The sequence below is a fragment of the Tetrao urogallus genome, assembly GCF_951394365.1.
Source record: "Tetrao urogallus genome assembly, chromosome: 11".
Classification (NCBI taxonomy): domain Eukaryota; kingdom Metazoa; phylum Chordata; class Aves; order Galliformes; family Phasianidae; genus Tetrao; species Tetrao urogallus.
In genome coordinates, this window is record NC_136824.1 from 1,291,890 (window position 1) to 1,310,417 (window position 18,528).

At 45.7% G+C, this 18,528-nt stretch overlaps 2 protein-coding genes across 2 annotated transcripts in view; one reads left to right on the top strand and one right to left on the bottom strand.

Annotated features, from left to right (window-relative positions):
- Positions 1-86: 86 nt before the first annotated feature.
- Positions 87-3,387, top strand: CALML4 (calmodulin like 4; the record flags this gene model as incomplete). The annotated part of the gene is made up of 5 exons (XM_079541092.1): positions 87-143; positions 1,086-1,116; positions 2,007-2,147; positions 2,547-2,735; positions 3,290-3,387. 5 exons carry the CDS (start codon positions 87-89, stop codon positions 3,385-3,387), a joined length of 516 nt encoding a protein of 171 aa, XP_079397218.1.
- Positions 3,388-8,175: 4,788 nt separating this feature from the next.
- The window catches only part of PIAS1 (protein inhibitor of activated STAT 1), a gene marked incomplete at both ends in the record, with an annotated part of 48,266 nt that continues 37,913 nt past the window's right edge, over positions 8,176-18,528 (bottom strand). The window contains 6 exons of the mRNA XM_079540681.1: positions 8,176-8,472; positions 9,964-10,001; positions 10,349-10,491; positions 11,722-11,899; positions 12,175-12,305; positions 13,891-14,051. Of these exons, the coding sequence (XP_079396807.1) occupies positions 8,176-8,472; positions 9,964-10,001; positions 10,349-10,491; positions 11,722-11,899; positions 12,175-12,305; positions 13,891-14,051 (948 nt within the window). The remainder of the gene's footprint in view (positions 8,473-9,963; positions 10,002-10,348; positions 10,492-11,721; positions 11,900-12,174; positions 12,306-13,890; positions 14,052-18,528) is intronic.

Sequence of the window (18,528 nt, forward strand, 5' to 3'; positions counted from 1 at the left end):
AAATAAATAAAAAAAATAAAATCTAGTTTTTCTAATGTAGAGGTTGTTTCAAATAAATCCTTTGCCCGACATTGGCTGCAAGGTGAATGCTGTCAGCCGGGGGGCTTTGCTGGGAGCCCACCTGCAATATTCAGCTGCTGGAGGTGGGGGTTGCAGGGGAGGATTGGCTGTGCTGGGGGTGGGGAGCAGCAGGGGGGGCTGCTGTGCCCGGCCCTGGTGGGGCTCTGGGCAGAATAAGCTGAGCTCACATCAGGGGGGGCTTTGGGGTCCCTTCCAACCCAACCGTTCTGTGATGCATTACCAGACGTCGATGTATTATCACCAATTGGGGTCCTGCTCTTTGGTTTATTGCTTATTCGGGACACGTTGTGATACGTTCATATGTGAGAATGATTATTTAGGGTTGAGCTGTAATGTCTGCTCGGCATTTTTATAGGAAACACTCGACCCCACACAAAAAAAAAAAAAAATTAAAAAAAGGAAAAAGAGGGAAAATAAAAGAGGAAAAAAGAAAAAAAGAGGAGGAAAAAGAGAAGGAAAATAAAAGGGGGGGGGAAAGGAGGAGGAAAAAAAGAAGGGAAAAAAAAAGAGGAGGAAAAAAGAAAGGAGGAAAAAAGGAAGAAAAAAGGAGGAGGAGAAAAGCAAATAAAAGAAAATAAAAGGAAAAAAGAAAAAAGGAAAAAAAGGGGGGGGGGGAAGGAAGAAAAGAGAAAAAATTGAGGAAAAAGGAAGAGAAGGAAGGAAAAGAATAAAAAGGAAGAAAAAAAAAGGAGGAAGGGGGGGGGGGAAGAGGAAGAAAAAGGGAAAAAAAGGGGGGAAAAAAGAGGGAAAAAAAAAGAAAAAAAAAAGAGAGAAAAAGCCCAGCGGAACCATCCGATCCCCCCCGCCTCCCGCCCCGCTCCGGCTGTTATTTCAGCCCTCCCCGCCCCGCCCGCCGGACTTCGGCCCTTCCGCGCCGCGCGGTGCGACCCGCGGAGCTCCGCCATGGTGAGGGATTGGGGGGGGGGGCAGCGCGCTGCGCCGCGTCCCCGTAACGATGTTGAAGTTTTGGTTCTTTTCTGTTTTTCTCCTCTCCCTCCCCGCAGGCCAAGTTTCTGTCCCAGGATCAAATTAATGGTATGTATTTATGATTGCTATTATTCCTACTTTCCAGCTGCAGACCCTCGCAGCAGAGGGTGTTGCCCCCTCCTTTTTCTCCGAGCAATCTCCCTTCCCCCCGTGCCTCCCCTCCTTTCCCCCCCCATCCCACGGGGTGTGCGGGGTCTGGGGGGGCCACCATAGGCAGAAAGGCTTCAGCTGCGGTGGGAGCCGAGGGGCAAACCCGGCTACCAGCCGTATGGGAGGAGGTGGGGAGGGGGGACGGACCAGGACCCCCCCCCCCCCGCCGCGGAAGGGGCCCCGAGGAAGGGGTTGGGGGCGGGGGCAGCGTGTGCACAGCAGTGCTGCAGAGCAATAAGAGTATTATGGCCAATCTGCTCAGCGGGATCGCGGCGGGGGGAGCCGGGGCCGCGGCCCCACCGGGACCCAACGCCTGTGGGAGGGCGGGGAGGGGGACCTCGGGGGGTTTGTGCCATGCTCCATCCCTTCCTGCTTTGCAAGCCTGCACTTTTAATTACTTTTGGCACTTTAAGAACAGAATCACAAATTCCCTGAGGTTGGAGAAAGACTCCAAGATCCCCAACCCAATCCACCCCAACCATGCCCGCATCCCTCAGTGCTGCAGCCCTGTGGTTCTGAACAGCCCGAGGGATGGGGACCAGCCCCACTGCCAGGGCAGCCTGTGTCAATTTATTACTTCTCTCTTGGAAAAGAAACTGTTCCTCTGTATCCAACCCAAACACCACCTAAGGCCAAAGCAGTGTTGGAAAAGATCCTCCAGGATCCCCAGCCCCACCCCTATCCCCGACCTCAGTCGTCCCCTCCCTGCACCACAGGGTAAGGAGATACCCGACACAGCCACCCGATCCCCTCCTTTGCCATCATAGAGACTTTTGGCTTTTAATTAGAGTTCAAGGAGTGCTTTTCGCTCTACGACAAGAACCACAAAGGGAAGATCAGGGCTGCAGACCTGCTGGCTGTGATGCGCTGCCTGGGGGTCAGCCCCACGCCGGCTGAGGCGCAGCGGCACCTGCACCTGCACAAGATCGGTGAGTCCCAAACACACATCCCAAAATCAGCCCACCAGTCCCAAACACACATCCCAAAATGGGTCTGAGAGGGAGGGCACAGGGAGCGAAGCTGGCTGATGCTAGCAGGAGATGGCTGGGGGTATTTTGTGGTTAAAACGTTGATTTTGTGGAGTTGGGAGATGATGGGAGAGGAGGAGGGGGCTGTGTGTCACTGTGCACCCCAGGATTTGGCACATAGAGGGGGAGTTCCGAGCTGGGCAAAAGAGAACAGCTGTACGTGGGCTGTGGGAACCACCAGCAGTGCTGCCCCTGTCAGACAAAAACCAGAAGGAGCCCCAAGAAGGGAAGATGGGGGATGTGGGAAGTGGTAGAACTACCCCAGAGTCCAGAGCTGAGCCTTTCTCTCCCTTCTGCCAGAGCGCAATGCAGAGCTGGACTTCTCCACCTTCCTCAACATCATGTACAGGCAGATGAAGCAGGAGGAGCCTGAGAAGGAGATCCTGACGGCGCTGGCCATGATCGATCGGGAGAAGCGAGGGCTGATCTCTGCTGCTGAGCTGAGGGCAAAGCTGACACGACTGGGGGAGAAACTGTCCGAGGAAGAGGGTATGGCAGCTTCGGAGCTCCCACTCCTTCTCTTCCCCGTCCCCCTGTCCCATGCATGCACACAGAGCGCTCCCTCAGCCTCATTAGCGTGCTGTTCTTAATTACACACCCATCAGCGTGGGCTCACCATGCTGCTGCCAACCCACGGCCACCACCACTCATCCAAACAATGCAGAAGGACAGCAGTTAAAAGCACCTGATGCTGACCTGACCCCATCCCACCTCAGCTGTGCTGTAACTCAATGCGCTCTGACCCAGTGAGCACCGACCCTTTCTCCCCTCCCCACGTTACTTGAGTGTTCTGAGAATCGTTCATTATTTTTCAATTGAAGAATTAATTACACCAGCAGGACGTTCTCTTTGAGAGGAGGAGCAGAGTGCTCAGCCTGCTCACAAGAGCCATACCCAGGTCCAGTAACCGCAGACTGGACGGCACCTCCAACAGAGCCTGACCACCTCACAAACCCATGTCCCATGTTCCTTTTTGTTCAAGCAGCACAGTACCACTGACCTACACCCAATACAGCCTTGTATTTCCTTCTGTTTCCTTGCAGTCGATGACCTGCTGAAAGAAGCCAAAATCGGGCCAAATGGCACAATTAAATACGAAGAGTTCACCCACACCATTTGCCTCCCTGCAGTCGATTACTGACCAGGAGGGGTTTGTGAGCAGCAAGACCTGCAACTTCTCTTCACTCCATCTTTCCTCATCACCACCTGCACTCAGGAATCATCATTTGCCTTTGGGAACCCAGGGGCTGCCTTGGCTGCGCTTCCCCAGGACCCCAGAGAAGCGCTCTCTCAAAATGCGAGCTGATATTGAAATAAATGAGGTGTGACGTTCCCACGTGGCAAAAGCATCGTGCTTCACACCACTTCTCATCATACAGCAAACCTACAGCCACGTCCTGCTGCGCTCACACTGCCAGGCCCCGCAGCCTGACCCAGCAGCAGAGCTCCCGGCCACGTGCTGCCAACAGCAGTGCTGCACATTGAAGGGGTGCAGCTGGGTGCGATGCCTGCTGGCTGCAGGGGATGCTGCCAGCCTCAAAGTGTGTCAGTTCTCATTGCCCCCTCCTGCAGCGTTGCACTCTGCTCAGGTGCAGCATCACACAGGTCGGCTCTGTGCTGTTCAGTTGCCCCTGCGTTCAGGCAGCACCTGGGTCTGCCGCCGAGCACTGGGCTGGGCTGGAACACATTCCTGCAGGTGTCTGGCAGGGAAAACAGGCTATGGAAATCCAGCTTTCCATAATAGCAAAAAAAAAATACAACACCAAGCAAAAACGCATCTCTAGACTGTTCAAAGCTGAGGTGATGCAGGGCAGTCAGTGTTCTTCCCACCCGCAGCATGGCAGCACAGCTGAGGACTGAGGGCAGCACACAGCAGAGCCCTGAAGCCCAAGCAGGGCTGGACTCTGTGCACGTCCCCACCGCCTCCTGCTGCCTCTCCCTCTTCTCATTCATTCTGCAGCAACCAACACTCCCAGCTCCATCTGTGAGACAGCCAGCAGGGAAACCCTCACAGCAACACTCAGTGCAGTGCCTTCAGGCTCTCAAAGGCACGCAGCACAGCTCCAACGCCATCACACAACCTGTGAAGTCAGGCAGGAACTCCAGCAGCACACCACTGCTTAGAAAGCAAAGCACCAGCAGGCTCTTCCAGCACCCCAGCAGCACGGCCACAGCTGCAAGGCAGCAGCAGGAATCACCCCATGCTACAGCAGCAAAGCATTCCTGCTCACAGGGACCTGGGCCACCAAATACCCCCAGCCCCCCCCCCCGCTGCGTGTGGCTGTAGGAAACACAATGTAGCCGAATGCTTTTTATTACATCTAAAGAGTTCTACATAAACAGGTAACATTCAATAGGTAAACCATTTGTTTTTTTTTTTTTTCCAATGCATATAATAAATATTTTCACTTGGTACTTTTATACAAACTGACATTGGTCTACTATACATCTTTAAAAGCCATGTACTGGTTTGGCATGCCGTATGGAAACTATGAGAAAGTTTTAAGGCAATGAATGACAGATCTGAGTTAATGGTCATTTTAATATTCTGCTTATATACATTTTTTTTTTTCCCTTTGTTAATTAAAACAATTAACAGCAGCACTTTGGGGGACCACCAGCAATTTTCCCTTGTTAGAAATCTAAGCTCTGTTAAAAAAAAGAAAGGAAAAAACCCAAAACAGTTACACTGACAAAACGAAACCCTTTCTGAATATATTTAAAATGTGCTTCAAACCCTGAAATGTGAACCCGCAGGGAGGAATTCCCAGCCCACTGCTCTCCCCACAGCGCTGCGTATGGGGGCCGCCCCACAGCCGCCCCTCAGGCACCCTGCATGGGGGGCAGCAGGTCGGCCTGGAGCCACTACTGCAGCGCTGCTGGCGGCAGCACAACGCTCTCAATGCGACCTGTGCAGACTGCAGTTCCAAGCGGTGGTTTATTCCCTTCCAACGCAGCACTGATGCCCACCAGCACCCAAAGCCACGTCCGGCCCACGCTGTGCGCGCACCCTGACCCCACGCAGGGCTCCCACCCCCAGCCCTCCCCTGCAGGAGCTCGGGGACGTGAACCACAGAGCGCGGCCGCCCAGCATCAGCAGGCAGCGCTTTGCAGCTCTTCTCCTCAGCCACCTGACGGCGCGGATCAGAGCTCCGTTTGCAGGGAACTTTGAGAACTCAGACTGAGACTTCTCCCAAGTCACGTTAGCTGTGGTCAGAGGCACAGAGATGATGGACTATACAGCACAGCCCAGCGTGAGACACCAACACTCAAAGCATACAGGATTCACACCGCAAAGAGTTTCGGGAACGTTTCTCTCCCTTCTTTGCAGAGCAACGAAGGTCGGAGACGGCAGCAGCAAACTGAGCAGCCTTCCTTCCCTCCGGGGCCACGCAGGAGGAGTGCCAGACATCACCAGGCGGCCTCACTCTCCAAGCGCGGGCAGCGAGGTGCCGCATCCTGTCTCGCCACGCCTGCCACAAGCGGTTTGACACGTGAACGACAAGGATTTCAATACCGCGGTGCAAACGGACGCAGGCTGCTCCTGTGCTCCTCTTCAGCACACTGCTCAGTCAGTGGGGCATCGCCTCGCTGGGCTCTGCCAACGTCTCTGGCTGCTCTGCTTTACCAAAGGCGCGGACGGGACGCGGCTGCTCTGCGGCACGGGGCAGCACGCACGGCTAAAATGCACCAGCCATATTCCTCATGGGGGTTTAATCACTTCGAAATCAGACTGAGTTTAAAAAATAAGTATTTCCCATTTTCTATCCTTTTATTTTATTTTTTTTTTTTAACTGACATTTAATAAATTATAAAATTGGTGTATGGTGAAATATATATATATATATCAGCCAGATATGTATGAAATACACATGCATGGGAAAAACTATTTAACTCACTTTTAACTCACACACACGGATCTATAAATACATATATACACACACATATACATATAAACACAAACGTTTGTTTTCAAAATTCAAGTCAACTATTTAGTGGCAGAGGGATGCTGTAAAAACACTAAAAACAATTTTGATGCCACATAATCATGTGAACCTTTCAAAGAACCATACAACTGATCATACAGCAATACCTAATGCTACTTGGATTAACGTGTTTTTCTTTTTTTTTTTTGTCATTTTTCTTTTTTTTTTTTTCTTTTTTTTTTTTTTTTTCCTTTTTTAATTAATGCAATATTTTGAGACAACTTCATAGGCAAAAGGTGGCCCTCGTCAATGCTCAAAGCAAACTACAGCTGCAATCAACAGCTTGGGACATTAAAAACTCAGACAAGCATCTGCTAACCTCTGTATTCCTCACTCTCTTTCCTGATAAACCTGTTACCTGCACTTTCAACCAGTTACAAAAATAGTTTTCACACCAGAGGAAATCATTTCTCTCTGACGCGGACTTTGGGACACAAGAGAATCACCTCCTTCCCTCCCCCTACTCTCACTTTAAAGAATCTCCTGAAAAACTGCATTCCAGCTATTTACACGTTTCTCTGTAACAAGAACGGATCAGCCCAAATGATCCACCAGCTCTTACAAAAAGATTTTCCTATGTCACACATGGCTGAGATAAAAAAAAAAAAGAAGTGAAACCAGGAAGCAAACGTGGCTCCAAGTGCAATGGAAATGAATGGAAAGGAATGGGGAATCAAAACAATCGCCAAGCCAAAGGGAGAAAACTGAATAGGAACCCATGACCTTCAATAGGCAGAGATTGGTTTAAGTGCAGGGAAGGGCGCCGGGCTTTTTTTTGGTTTAACAGACTCACATTAAACATTGAATATCAACTTAACTCGGTGAAGGCGAACTCAGAAGACGGTGTACCAAGACCACTATCAGCTGCACAAACCATGCAAGAGAGCGTTGGCATTTGGATTTTCTTCCTTTTGCTGACAAGTTCACTGTGAAGCAGAAATTTGATGTACTGCAGCTCAAAGGAGGTTTTCCCAGCCAGCAGGCAGGCCCAGCCCAGTGGGCCAGCTCCACACGCGTGGCTGACCTTAAAGCACAAGCAGCTCCACACATCTCAAACTGACACATGCTTAATATTGTGATTAGGATCTGAAGTTATTTTAAAAGGATTTCATAGTAAGTTGTTAGAAACAAAAACCTGCAGTGGGATGTGTCAATGCTTTTCTCTGGGGCTAGATTCTGTACCAATTTGGTCTTGTCCCACATTAACACAGCCAAAACATTTCTCAGCCTGACATTTTATTGAGTCTGGCCCTCCAGAATAATTGGTGCACTAACGAGCTTGCAACATGCTTGATTAAAGCATGGAATTAAAAAGAAAGTCAGCTGAACAGGGTCACGTAGAACAAAAAATGACAAATAAACACTCCTGAAAGGCTACGTACTGCAAACTGAGGGAACGGTACGGAACAGGCTGGGTAGGGTTTATTCCACTTCAAGCACAACAAAATCTGCACCAAAATGGGATGGGGGAATTACATTCCACCACCAAATACAGATGTCTCTAAGAGGCAAAAAAAAAAGAAAAAAAAAAGAAAAAAAAGAAAAAACCTAGGAGCTTGAACTTCAGAAGTTCAGTTCCTTTTCCCATTTATGTTACTGTGAAGAGAATAATGCCATTTGTGTCCAAACTAAGGGCAGAAAAAGTAACTCACATGACAAATGCACAGGTGTAGAATCTTCAGCATCCAGAAAATCGAAGTTCCTTGTATTTGTGGGTTTTTTGTGTGTGTGTTTTGCTTTGTGGGTTTTTTTTTTTGTTATTTTTTTTTTTATCTGTGAGGCCATCTTAGATTTATATACAAAAGTAAAACTGAAAATATAGTTTTGTTCTCTGTACATGTAAATTTTTTTCCCTAAAAAAGGAAAAAAACCTGTCTATGTTTCTAACATAAAGTAAAACCAAGCACAAAGACTTCCTCTGACCAGTTCGTTTTCTCCAAAAATCAGTCCAAGGAAATAATGTCTGATATGATACCAAAGATAGACGCCGTGTCCGCGCCGCTCCTACTTGCAACTGGATGACCATGATTCTCTCGCAGGCTGTTGGAGGAAACAAGACTGCTGTTACTGCCACTATTGCTACCGTTTGTGGCTGGCAGAGAACTGCTTCCTCCTGCATTTAGCTGATCGAGAAACATCTGAGATGAAGTGTATGGGAAAAAACGAGAGTGTAAGAGTTCTTGATCATCTGATGCAGAAACTGCCGCAGCTGCAGCGGCAAGAAGGGATGTGTTGTAATGCTGGGGGGAAAAACAACATTTGCAAGTTACATTTCAGACACCATTGGTTTGATTCAGACCAGCAAAAAAGAATATATTTGTAAGCTACAGCTCTGACAGCTGCTGGGTTTCACACCAGCTCGCCCACTCAACCTTTCTGTAAGGTGAGCGGATCGACGCAGTCAACTTTTACCTCTGCAGCCCCTGACTTCCAGAGCCAAACGAAATGGGAAATACTGGCAATTAGTAAGAAAAAACACTAGAAAGGCAGCGGCATCGCAAGACAGGCAAACAGTAAGAAACGGCAAGCAGAAGCACTCTTTTACCTCTCCATACAATTCCTTGGTGGAAAAATTCCCCAAAATTCAAAGAATCATTTGGCCATCCCTCTGCTCATTAGTCATCAACTACAGCTGCTATAACTACATGCTACTCATTGCTGGTGGAGGACAGCATACTTCTGTGAAAAACACCTTTAGAAATAGCACGTTTAGGCCCATCAGAAGGCAGCAAGGGCTGTCCAAGGTGATACTCTCTGACAGGCAGCCCCCAAAAGGCAAGAACTTCTATTACCAAGATCTGGATTTGAAATGCTATCTGTCCGTATGGTAATTCTGCACTTTGTATTTCTTTTCACCAGGAGGAAACAGCCACGCAGGCCATTTAGCCTTGTTTCCTGACACTCAGGCACTGGTACAATTATGCCATGCCAGTGCAACACCAGACTTGGGCAATACTCATTTCAGAGTAATCCCCACATCTATGTTTTTACTGAATATGAAGAAAGCTTCTCTGAATCCAAGCTCTGTTAAACTGGCTCCAGTCTTTGCAATGACATGAAGTCCCCTTGTTTGTAGTACCATTCTCCTATCTGAGGCTGCTGAACAGGAATGGAGGGACGAAAGGTGGGTGAACCCCAGTCCTCTCCTTTGCTTGGACACACTGAAGGCACTGTGATCAAGTGGGAGGGCTTGCCAATCCTTTTGAGAATGATCTTTTTAGAACTGCAGAAGCCAGCACCAAATCTAGCTCGTTTCAGTAAGCGCTCACAGAAAAGCAGCAAACAGTGTGAGCAGGCACACAGACTCAGGGGAAGGAAAAAAAAAGAGCTGTCCTGACGCTCAAAATTGTGTAGAGAAAACTGCCAAGAGGCCCAGTGGTGGGGCCTAGCTCTGTCAGATGGAGACAGGTCACACAGATTTAAAGTCTGCGAAAGCTCAGGAGGTGGCTGGTGCACTTTCAGCCACAGCCAATGGTCATCCCACAATACACCTGCAGCTAACCAGCTTGAAGGCCTTGAAGAGAAGTATTTATCTGTTATTATGCCTTATCTTGCACCTGTATTTAGGCCAGTGCTCATGTTTGGCTACATCCTGCGTGCACAGAAGAGGTACAGACTGCCTGCACTCACACCTGTGTTACAGATTTGCTCTTTTCTTGCCTATACGTCCAAGTCAGCAAGTCCTTTTCAGAAAAGCAATCTGCCAGATGATTTGATTTTCCTTAACTTACCTGATTGTCTCCTGACAGGAAAGGGAAGAAATCTAAACCTGAAAAGAGCCAAAGAAAAAGAGGTCAAGCTTCTCAAAACAAACAAGCACCTCCCAACTTCTCCCACCAAATTTTGAAATGAAACAAATTCAATCAGCATAAAACTAACGACATTTCAGACTCTCTTTACCACCAGATCTTGGAAGAAATAAGAAATCAGACTTTTAACACCCTAAGACACTAACTTAAACCTTCCTTCTCTTAAAATACCACCTTATCTTCTACGGTTGTAAAAATATTATTTTGCACAACTGGATTGTGAAACAACTGTATGTCTGAATCCTTCTCTAATAGTCACAGCTGCTGAGAGAGCTGTACCCACAGCTAGGAACGGTCAGAAGCTTACCTTGCAAGTCATAAGGCATAGGTGTCATATGGAATGGATGCCTGTAGTCTTGGATAAGTGATGTGTTGATGTAACTGGTGTCAACAGCAGGAAGGCTTGGTGTTCTTGACACAGGAGATGCTTGATGGGGTAAATTCAAAATACTAGAAAAAGCAAAAGGTTTAAAGGATAAAATTTAACCTTACAGCCAAGACTATAAGTACACCATTCGAAGATTTCCTTATTTCTACTGCTGTCCCATGCAGGGGTGCCCATCTCAAATTTAACAATCTCAGCACACTGTATTACTGTTGTGACAGGCATTAACAGCTCCCCTGCTAAATTTCAAAGCTTCTCTAGAAAGCATCAAGCTGCTGCTATACCTCAGTGAGTCCTGCAGGGGAAAGAGGTTGAGCATTACATGTTCCCCAAACTTTTTTCTTGCGATTAAGCTGCTAAATCAGAAAACTGATTCAGTTCCAGACAGACTGCCAACCTGCTGAAGTTCAGCAAAACTAAGGCAAAGCAAAGTTCAATCTTAACAGAAGAAACTGATGGGACCCACTGCAAATGGTACAGGAATCTCCACTACAAAGATTCTACATGCACTCCTAAGCTGGGACAAGACAACCCTAAGGCATCTTGTATCCTAGAAGGAGGTACGAATCTGCCTAACAGTCTTGCTTTACAAGGCAATTAACAATAGAACACACCCAAAAAGGACTCGAAGAGTTTTAAGTGATCACTGAGAGGTTTAACATCACTGGAGAAGTAATGAGTTCAACGGCAGGATCCCACAGCTTTAGCTTCAGTTTTCATCCCCCCATGTTTACGTGAACAGGGTGCTATTAACAGCATGGCTACTTCAGTGCAGTCAGCTTATTCTGGCATTCTTTATTGCTATGCTACTGGCAGCAGTTACTGGCAAAACCCACACGTCCTACACCACACCCGAGTATGTTTCTCACTGCTCACTCTCCATATGTGCTGCTCTTATATTTCCCTATGGAAGGAAAGCATTTCCAAAGCCACAAAAACATACCTCTAAGCCACAACCACTTGCGTGAAACCTCGTTTTCACAAATGCAATTAAAAACCTGCATCATGCGACGCGCCGAACGAAGTTAACTTTACAAAGCTATGAAAGCACGTGTATATACAACTTCACTTATGAGCTGCATATCCTTCACAGCGTTGTATGTGTGTTTTACATAGCAGAATATACATCTAACATCTTGTACTCCAATCTTTTTAGGCTTTGTAAGCCAAGATCAAATTATTTTGTAACAAACTGCTAACTTTGGGAACAATTTAAGTATGCTTTAGTTTTAAATTTGTCAGCATTTTGTTGCAAATACATTCTCTCTGCATTGGCCTGCATTTTTAACTCTCACCCCTTATTATTCATTGGTGATGCTGGAGATATGGAAGGACAACTTCTCTTCGCAGAGGGTTCCTCCTCCTCTTCATCTGACGAGCTGTCAATGGTCAAATCAATCACTTCTACCTTCTTATTTTTGTTTGATTGCTGGTGAGAAGAAACCTGATGTTCTAAGGAAGAGCTTATGCATCCTGTACAAGGCAAGACAACAGCAGCTGTAGTTTACAACAACACTACAATCATCTTCACATCATAGCTTACTATACTGCCTCCAGAAACAACTTAGAGACAGCAAATTGACACATTACTTATTCCTTAAAAAGTACTACTGGCCCCAAGAGGGAATTATTCAAGCAGTCTTTGCTGCAAACATGCCTAAAAAAGCTACCACAAGCAAAAATAAGCATATCAAAGTTGAAGTCCAGCAGTAGGACATTCAGTGCACACGTCCCAAAACACGACTTACCATCAACTCCATTGTAAGATGTGGTCACTTCCTGCACCTCCTTCTTCGATCTCATAGGAGCCCATGAGCCATCCTCCTTAAACTGAATTTCATCACAGTCTGTACAATACTTCAGGATTTCCATGAACAACCTGTCAATCAAAATCTTTTAGTATCCACCCTCAAAAAGAGGATAACTCATTTCTAACTCAAAATCTTTGTTATCAGTCACTCTACATTTGAAAAGTGTTGAAAAGGGACTGATAACTGCTGCTGCTTTATCCCTCCCTCATCCACTGCCTTATTAAAATGGAGTTACTGTTTTGCCTTTTTGTTTTTCATTTTTAAAACTACCTAAAGTACAGATCTGCACATTCACTTAAAAGATGGGTTTAGAACATTCCAGATCTCACAACACAGAACTCTGTATTTCCCAAAACAAAGGAAGAATGTAAACAAACATGAAAATAAACACGGGGAAGTAAGAGATTGTTCAACAGTGTCGACCTGAGAAAGCCTATATCTTACAGCAATCCCTACAGCTGAGCATTTCAGGGCCAGTACTTCCAGAAAGCTCCTTTTCCTTTCTAAGTGAAAGGTTCCTAACAAAGGCTGAGCATGGGAATCTAAACTCACATGCTCTTCTCCTATCTGCGTCTCCTAAAGCATCGAGAATCCTGGCACCACATCACCCCGTGTGAATTCCAGCTTTTGACCAAGACTATTCACGTGGTTCTGCCTAGGAAAGAGCTTTGCTTTAATTAGCGAGACAGTCTGCTCTTTCCCAGGTTAAAACATTTCTACAAAGAGCCTTTTCTCTGGGATGCTGCTGTTCTGTCACCTAATCTCCAACATCCACACCTGACAACACAGGGGTAATAAGAATGATACACTCCTTTAATTATTTACTAACTCTTAGTCTTCGCTACTAGAGGCTGAAACTGTTAGTCTCTACTGCTGTACAGGAGCAAGAATCCTCATAGTTCTTCAATCCAAAGCAGAAGACCCATAAATCCAAGGGCCCCCGATTCCAAAGCTGCCTGTACAAGACCCGAGGGTCTCCAAAAGGGCTGGAGAGTGGTTTTCTGCAGCTCTAGCTTTGTTTTCAGCATAAAACACATATGCCTCCAAAAGATAGCTCCTATCTAAAAAACAGAATTACAAACTCTGGAATTCATATTTGGCATTTCCACATGGAGACCAACGCTTGCTTTCCTAACACTCTGTAGGTAGGCAGTCCCAGGGAATTGATCTCTGTCACTTTCCATACACAGCAACTCCCCAAGTGTGAAACTGTATGTGCACGGGGGGGGGTGAGATGGCAGCACTTATTTGATCTGACACAAATGTCTTATCAATTATGCCAGATTTGTGCAGTTGCTCTATTTAAGGGGAAAAAGGTCAGTATGTGCTATTTTCAACTAGGAATCCATCATATGTGAATATGTGAAAGAACAGACAACTTTGAGGCACAGTAGTAAAACATTTGTCTGAGATTGGAAAGAATACCTCCAATTATTATAAACCTTCAGTCTGATCACCTTTGTTCTTCTGGAACACTGACAGAAGACACACCTGGTAAGCAGTCCTTAACAGTGGGGAAATTCAAAGATGTGGCCACTTAGAACAGCTCATAATCAGATAACCAAGACTGCAGAGCAATGTATCCTGTACTGCACAAACACAGTGACAGAAAGTAGAAGTTACATCCTTCACTTTGAATCCAGCTGTACTTACCCATCAATAATGAGATGTTCATAGGGTGCCTTCTTGTCACAGACAGGGCAAACCCAAGTTGGTTTCTTCTCATTCATCTGGATGTATAAAGTGGCATCGAAACACTGCAGGTGTGAACAGGTCAGAGCCCTGCATGGTATGGTTAGCCTCATTTTGCCAAGCTGTAGGAAAAAAAGAAGATTGCATCACCTTGTTATCAGATTAACAAACAGGGCTCTTCTGTCTAAAGAAAGGCTGCGATGGGCTGAATTCTACTCCAGAACACTTCCCCAAATCCAAGTTTCAGTCAGCACACATGCCATAATACACTGTTCCCTCCCTTCCTCATTTCTAGGTTTGACTGGCAATACAAACCTCACTGAAGTCACATTTTCAGCTACATTTGATCAAGTAAACTGATGACTACATCCCTCTCCATGCTGGCAACAACACACAGAGCCTCCCAACCACCCGCAGCATACCAGTGTTCTGGACAAGTCATGAAAAATAATTCTTCATGCTCATTAGTATTTGAAATCCAAAGAATGTGGGTCAGCCCTCTCCTATTCACTCACAGCTGATGAAGTGTGTGCTCAAACTGCTGTCCATGTCTCAGCCATCAGGGCACTACTGCAACTACCTGGTTCATTTCCACACTCAGGACATGTTTGCAAACGTGCTGCTGTATGCCTGCTCCCGAGTGTGGAAATGTGTTTCCTCAAGTTTTTTGTTATTTTCAGCACTTTCTCTAAAGAATCATCAGAAAGCAGCAATTCATGAAATAAACCATACCTGTTAACCATTAAGAAACTATTTTATACTCACTCTGCTGGGCTAAACATCATTGTTATGCATACAGTTGAGTTACCCTGAAATATTTTTGCCTTCTTATACAAAATGCAAATAGCTACCCATCCCCTATTATACATTACATCTTTTCAACACCACAAAGGGCTGGCAAGAATGTAAGTGCTAACATAAGCCTTCAGAGGGGAACAGCCTTTCCTTCCCATCTGCAGGTTGCACAAAGCTTCCACACTCTCAGTACAAAGAGCACAACGAGAGCCTGAGCAGAGCAGGCAGACACAGGGGTGCTGCACACAGCAGGTGCACAGACTGGATTTGACAACAGGAACAGCTTGATTTGGATTAGATAGATTAATGATAACCCAGGCCATAAAATATCAACACACGATTACAACAAACGCAACGCTGGTTGGACAGTGGTGGGCATTTCACATTCATCTGAGACAAAAAATTTCTTCAACAGGCAGCTGCTTCTGCAGAAGTTGCACTCTAGGAGGGACTGCCTACACTAAAAAGCAACGAAGTCCAAAGGAGACTCCTCCCTACGTGGAAAAAGATCACAACGATTTATTAAGAAGTTGATGCCAACTATTTTGAAGCTAGATAACTGACCAAAATATATGTTATGACTTCACTTGAAGCCTCCAGCTAATTCCAGCAGTGGCTGGGAGGAGGAACTGTTTTTAGTAAGCTTAAGCAGTGTGGTCATGCATACTGATTGCGAGCAGTACAAGATGGGTGCCACAGGATGGCACTCAATCTCAGAATATCACAAAACTAAAAACAATATCAAGAACAAAGGCTCTACTCACCGTCCACTACTTCCTCCATGATGCTTTTTTTCCCTCCCCTTTTTTTGGACCCCCGTAAGCAGAAATCCCCCCCCCCCGCCCCACTCTCAGCAAATTCAGCTCGATTACAGGACCCTGCTCATTTCTGTCCCCTCTGGCTGTCCGTCACTGTCACAGACCTCACCACCAGATGGAGGAAAGCAGGGACCTCCCTGAGGAGCCTGCAGTAATGGTGCTGGAGCTGGGGCAGCAGGAGGTGCTGCATGTGCCATGTGTCTGGCACCCCTCCTCTAAAATCCATGACCAAGCACATTATTTCTATACCATAATCAGTCCCCAACAAAGCAAGGGCCCCTGACCCACGTCTATTATGAATCCTTATCTCCCAGATGGCAGTCAATGGCTCATTTGTCTTTTGGGCACAGGGAGTCTCCTAGCTCAGTGAGGATCGAGAGTAAGAGTGCTGGAGATTAAACTGGGTGCTTCTATGTGATGCCAGAGAAAAACAAGACAGGTCAAACACATATGCTGCAGGAAGAACTGAAATACTCCAGCATCCCAAATTGAAAACATTTCCACCAGAAACATTTCTGCAAGCTCTCGGTACAGAAATTGAGCCTGGGTCTCACAGAAGCCCTATGCACACAAACAGCACACACAGTGTTAACAGGAAAGGTCTCCTTTCCCCATTTTTGGCACCGAACGCCTGGATCAGCTCTGCCACGCCGGCCAAGCTGTGTCAGAACTGACAAAAGGAGAGGTCATAAAAGAAGGGATGCTTCCCAACTTCTGAAAAACTCCCAGTGCTGTTACTGGTTCCTGCCTGCTGTCAGCAAAAGAAATGCTGCATTCATTTCTTTCCCAGGCTTACAAAACGTGGCTATCTTTTCATGCTGAAAGAACGGACCCAAAACAGGAGTTATAGATTTGTAAACAAAACTGCTAAACCTACAGTGAAATGCTAGATTTGGAATTTTTGTTCAGCTAAATATTTGGTCCTGCTGCAGAGCCTGAGGATTTATTTTTATTCTGAGGGCGGGAGGAGAGAGGGGAAAAAAAAAAAAAAACCAAAGAACACAAATTCAAGTGCCTTCCTGAAGCACAGATTCAGCCCAGCCTCTGCCTGCTGCATCTGAGGCTGATCCAGCCGACTGTTAAGGGCAGCTTTTTCTCTGTGCTGTATGCTCTCCGAGGGAAAGCAGGCCTCTGTGCTAAAAAAAGCTCTGCAGCAACCCAAAACACAGCCACAGCAAGCTGCCTGGCTCCACCTTTTAATTTTATTACTACTTTTTGAGGGCAAAATAAAGGTTATCAAGTCTAAACCTGCCACACTTTTCCAGACGTGCAATCCCATTTATTTTGCTCAAGTACATACATGATAGAACCACACATAACGAATGAGACAGGAGGATCAGCATCCTCACATCGACAGACCTGAAGATGCACTGATCTTTAAGTTTTAGTTTTGCTGTTGGAAACCACGTAAGCTTTTTCAACTTACACTTTCAAATCGTCCACTCTGCACTCACGCAATAGAAAGCGAGCACAAAATACAGACAAAAATTTCTCCCTAAGCCAAATGTTTACAAATCTGCAAGTGAAAACGTGGAGCTTCCAACAAAACTGAATTCAGAGTCGAAGGCAGCCTGAATCCTGCTAGCCATCCTTCTTTCCACAGCACAGTGTGAGAGGTGCAGTCTTGGTCCTGCAGAGCTTTTGCAATGATGGGTTACTCCAAGAGCTACAGTGAGATCAGACAGCACTGGGTGAGGAACACGTTGGAAAAAAGTCCACGTTTTGTAGAGAGTCAAATCACTAAATCACTAAAATCACAATCATTAAAATGATGCAGATAAATCTGTGGCTGCGAACTCCATTTTGTATGTCTCTCAGCAAAGAACCAAAAGGCATCAGGGAGAAAAGCAGGGCTTCTGATGAGCTCCAGCCTAATGTCCAGCTGGTGTCTCGTTTCCATCCCTAACATAACTATGAGAAAGCTAACTAAAATTTGACATCTGCACGTATTTGTAAAATTGCAATCCTAAAAACAATCTTGTATCTTCCTGCTCTAACACTAACTCATCCAAATCACAGACAGCATGAAAAAAATATGCTTCAAAATATCAAAGCTGAAGAACTTTAATCATTAATAGACACAATTAGGACAAACAGAAGCGTGTCAGAAAACTGAGACAGAACAATCTATGAAGAAACCCAACTGCCTCAAGTGGCTCTTTTGACAAATCAACCATGGCCAAAGCAATAAACTACTTCCAGAAGATGCACGAGGATTAATTCAAGATAAGGAATACATGGGCACTTCTAAACTCTTGCTGTCATTTAATTCTACTAACCGATTTATTATTTTTGTCTGTATTGGAAACTAATAATGGGGTTAAAACATCTTGTCTAATGAATGATAGACAAAGCAACAGCACTGTCAGTGTGCTGTCCAGAACAACAGAATGCAAACAGCACAACACAAGTGCAGCTAAAGCACCTTCAGCACTGCCAGTCTGCAGCAGTTTCAGTGTGGTGCACTGGTTCTTGTGTTCCTATGATTGTAGGTTAGAAGGTTAAGATAAAAGTCTGATCTGTAAAAGTAATCCCTGGGTCTTATTTACACACAAATCCTATTAGTCTATAAATGTGTTATTATTTACAGTTCTCCACCCCAATATCGACGGTGAAACCTTAAGAAAGGCTGTGAAAATACCACACAAAGATGTACAATAGTCTTTAAAAAAAACGACATGAATGTAATCACTGTGCTTTTAGATACAAAAGCTTTGCTTTGTAAAAAGCTTCTTTACATTGACAGAGCTGAAGTAGACATTTAATAACTACTGAAATGAACCACAACTTCCCAAGAATAAAGAGAACTCTCTTTCCATTTCAAAACTGAGAATTTAATGTCAGGCTTGAGCAGACTGAGCCAAACCAGGAAAACAGATTCATCCTCAATCTTGAGGGCAGGTTAAAAAGTTATGCTGCACTAAAGACACTGCGTCAAGTCAATACTAGAACACAATACAATAAGAATACAATGGAACAGTCAAGT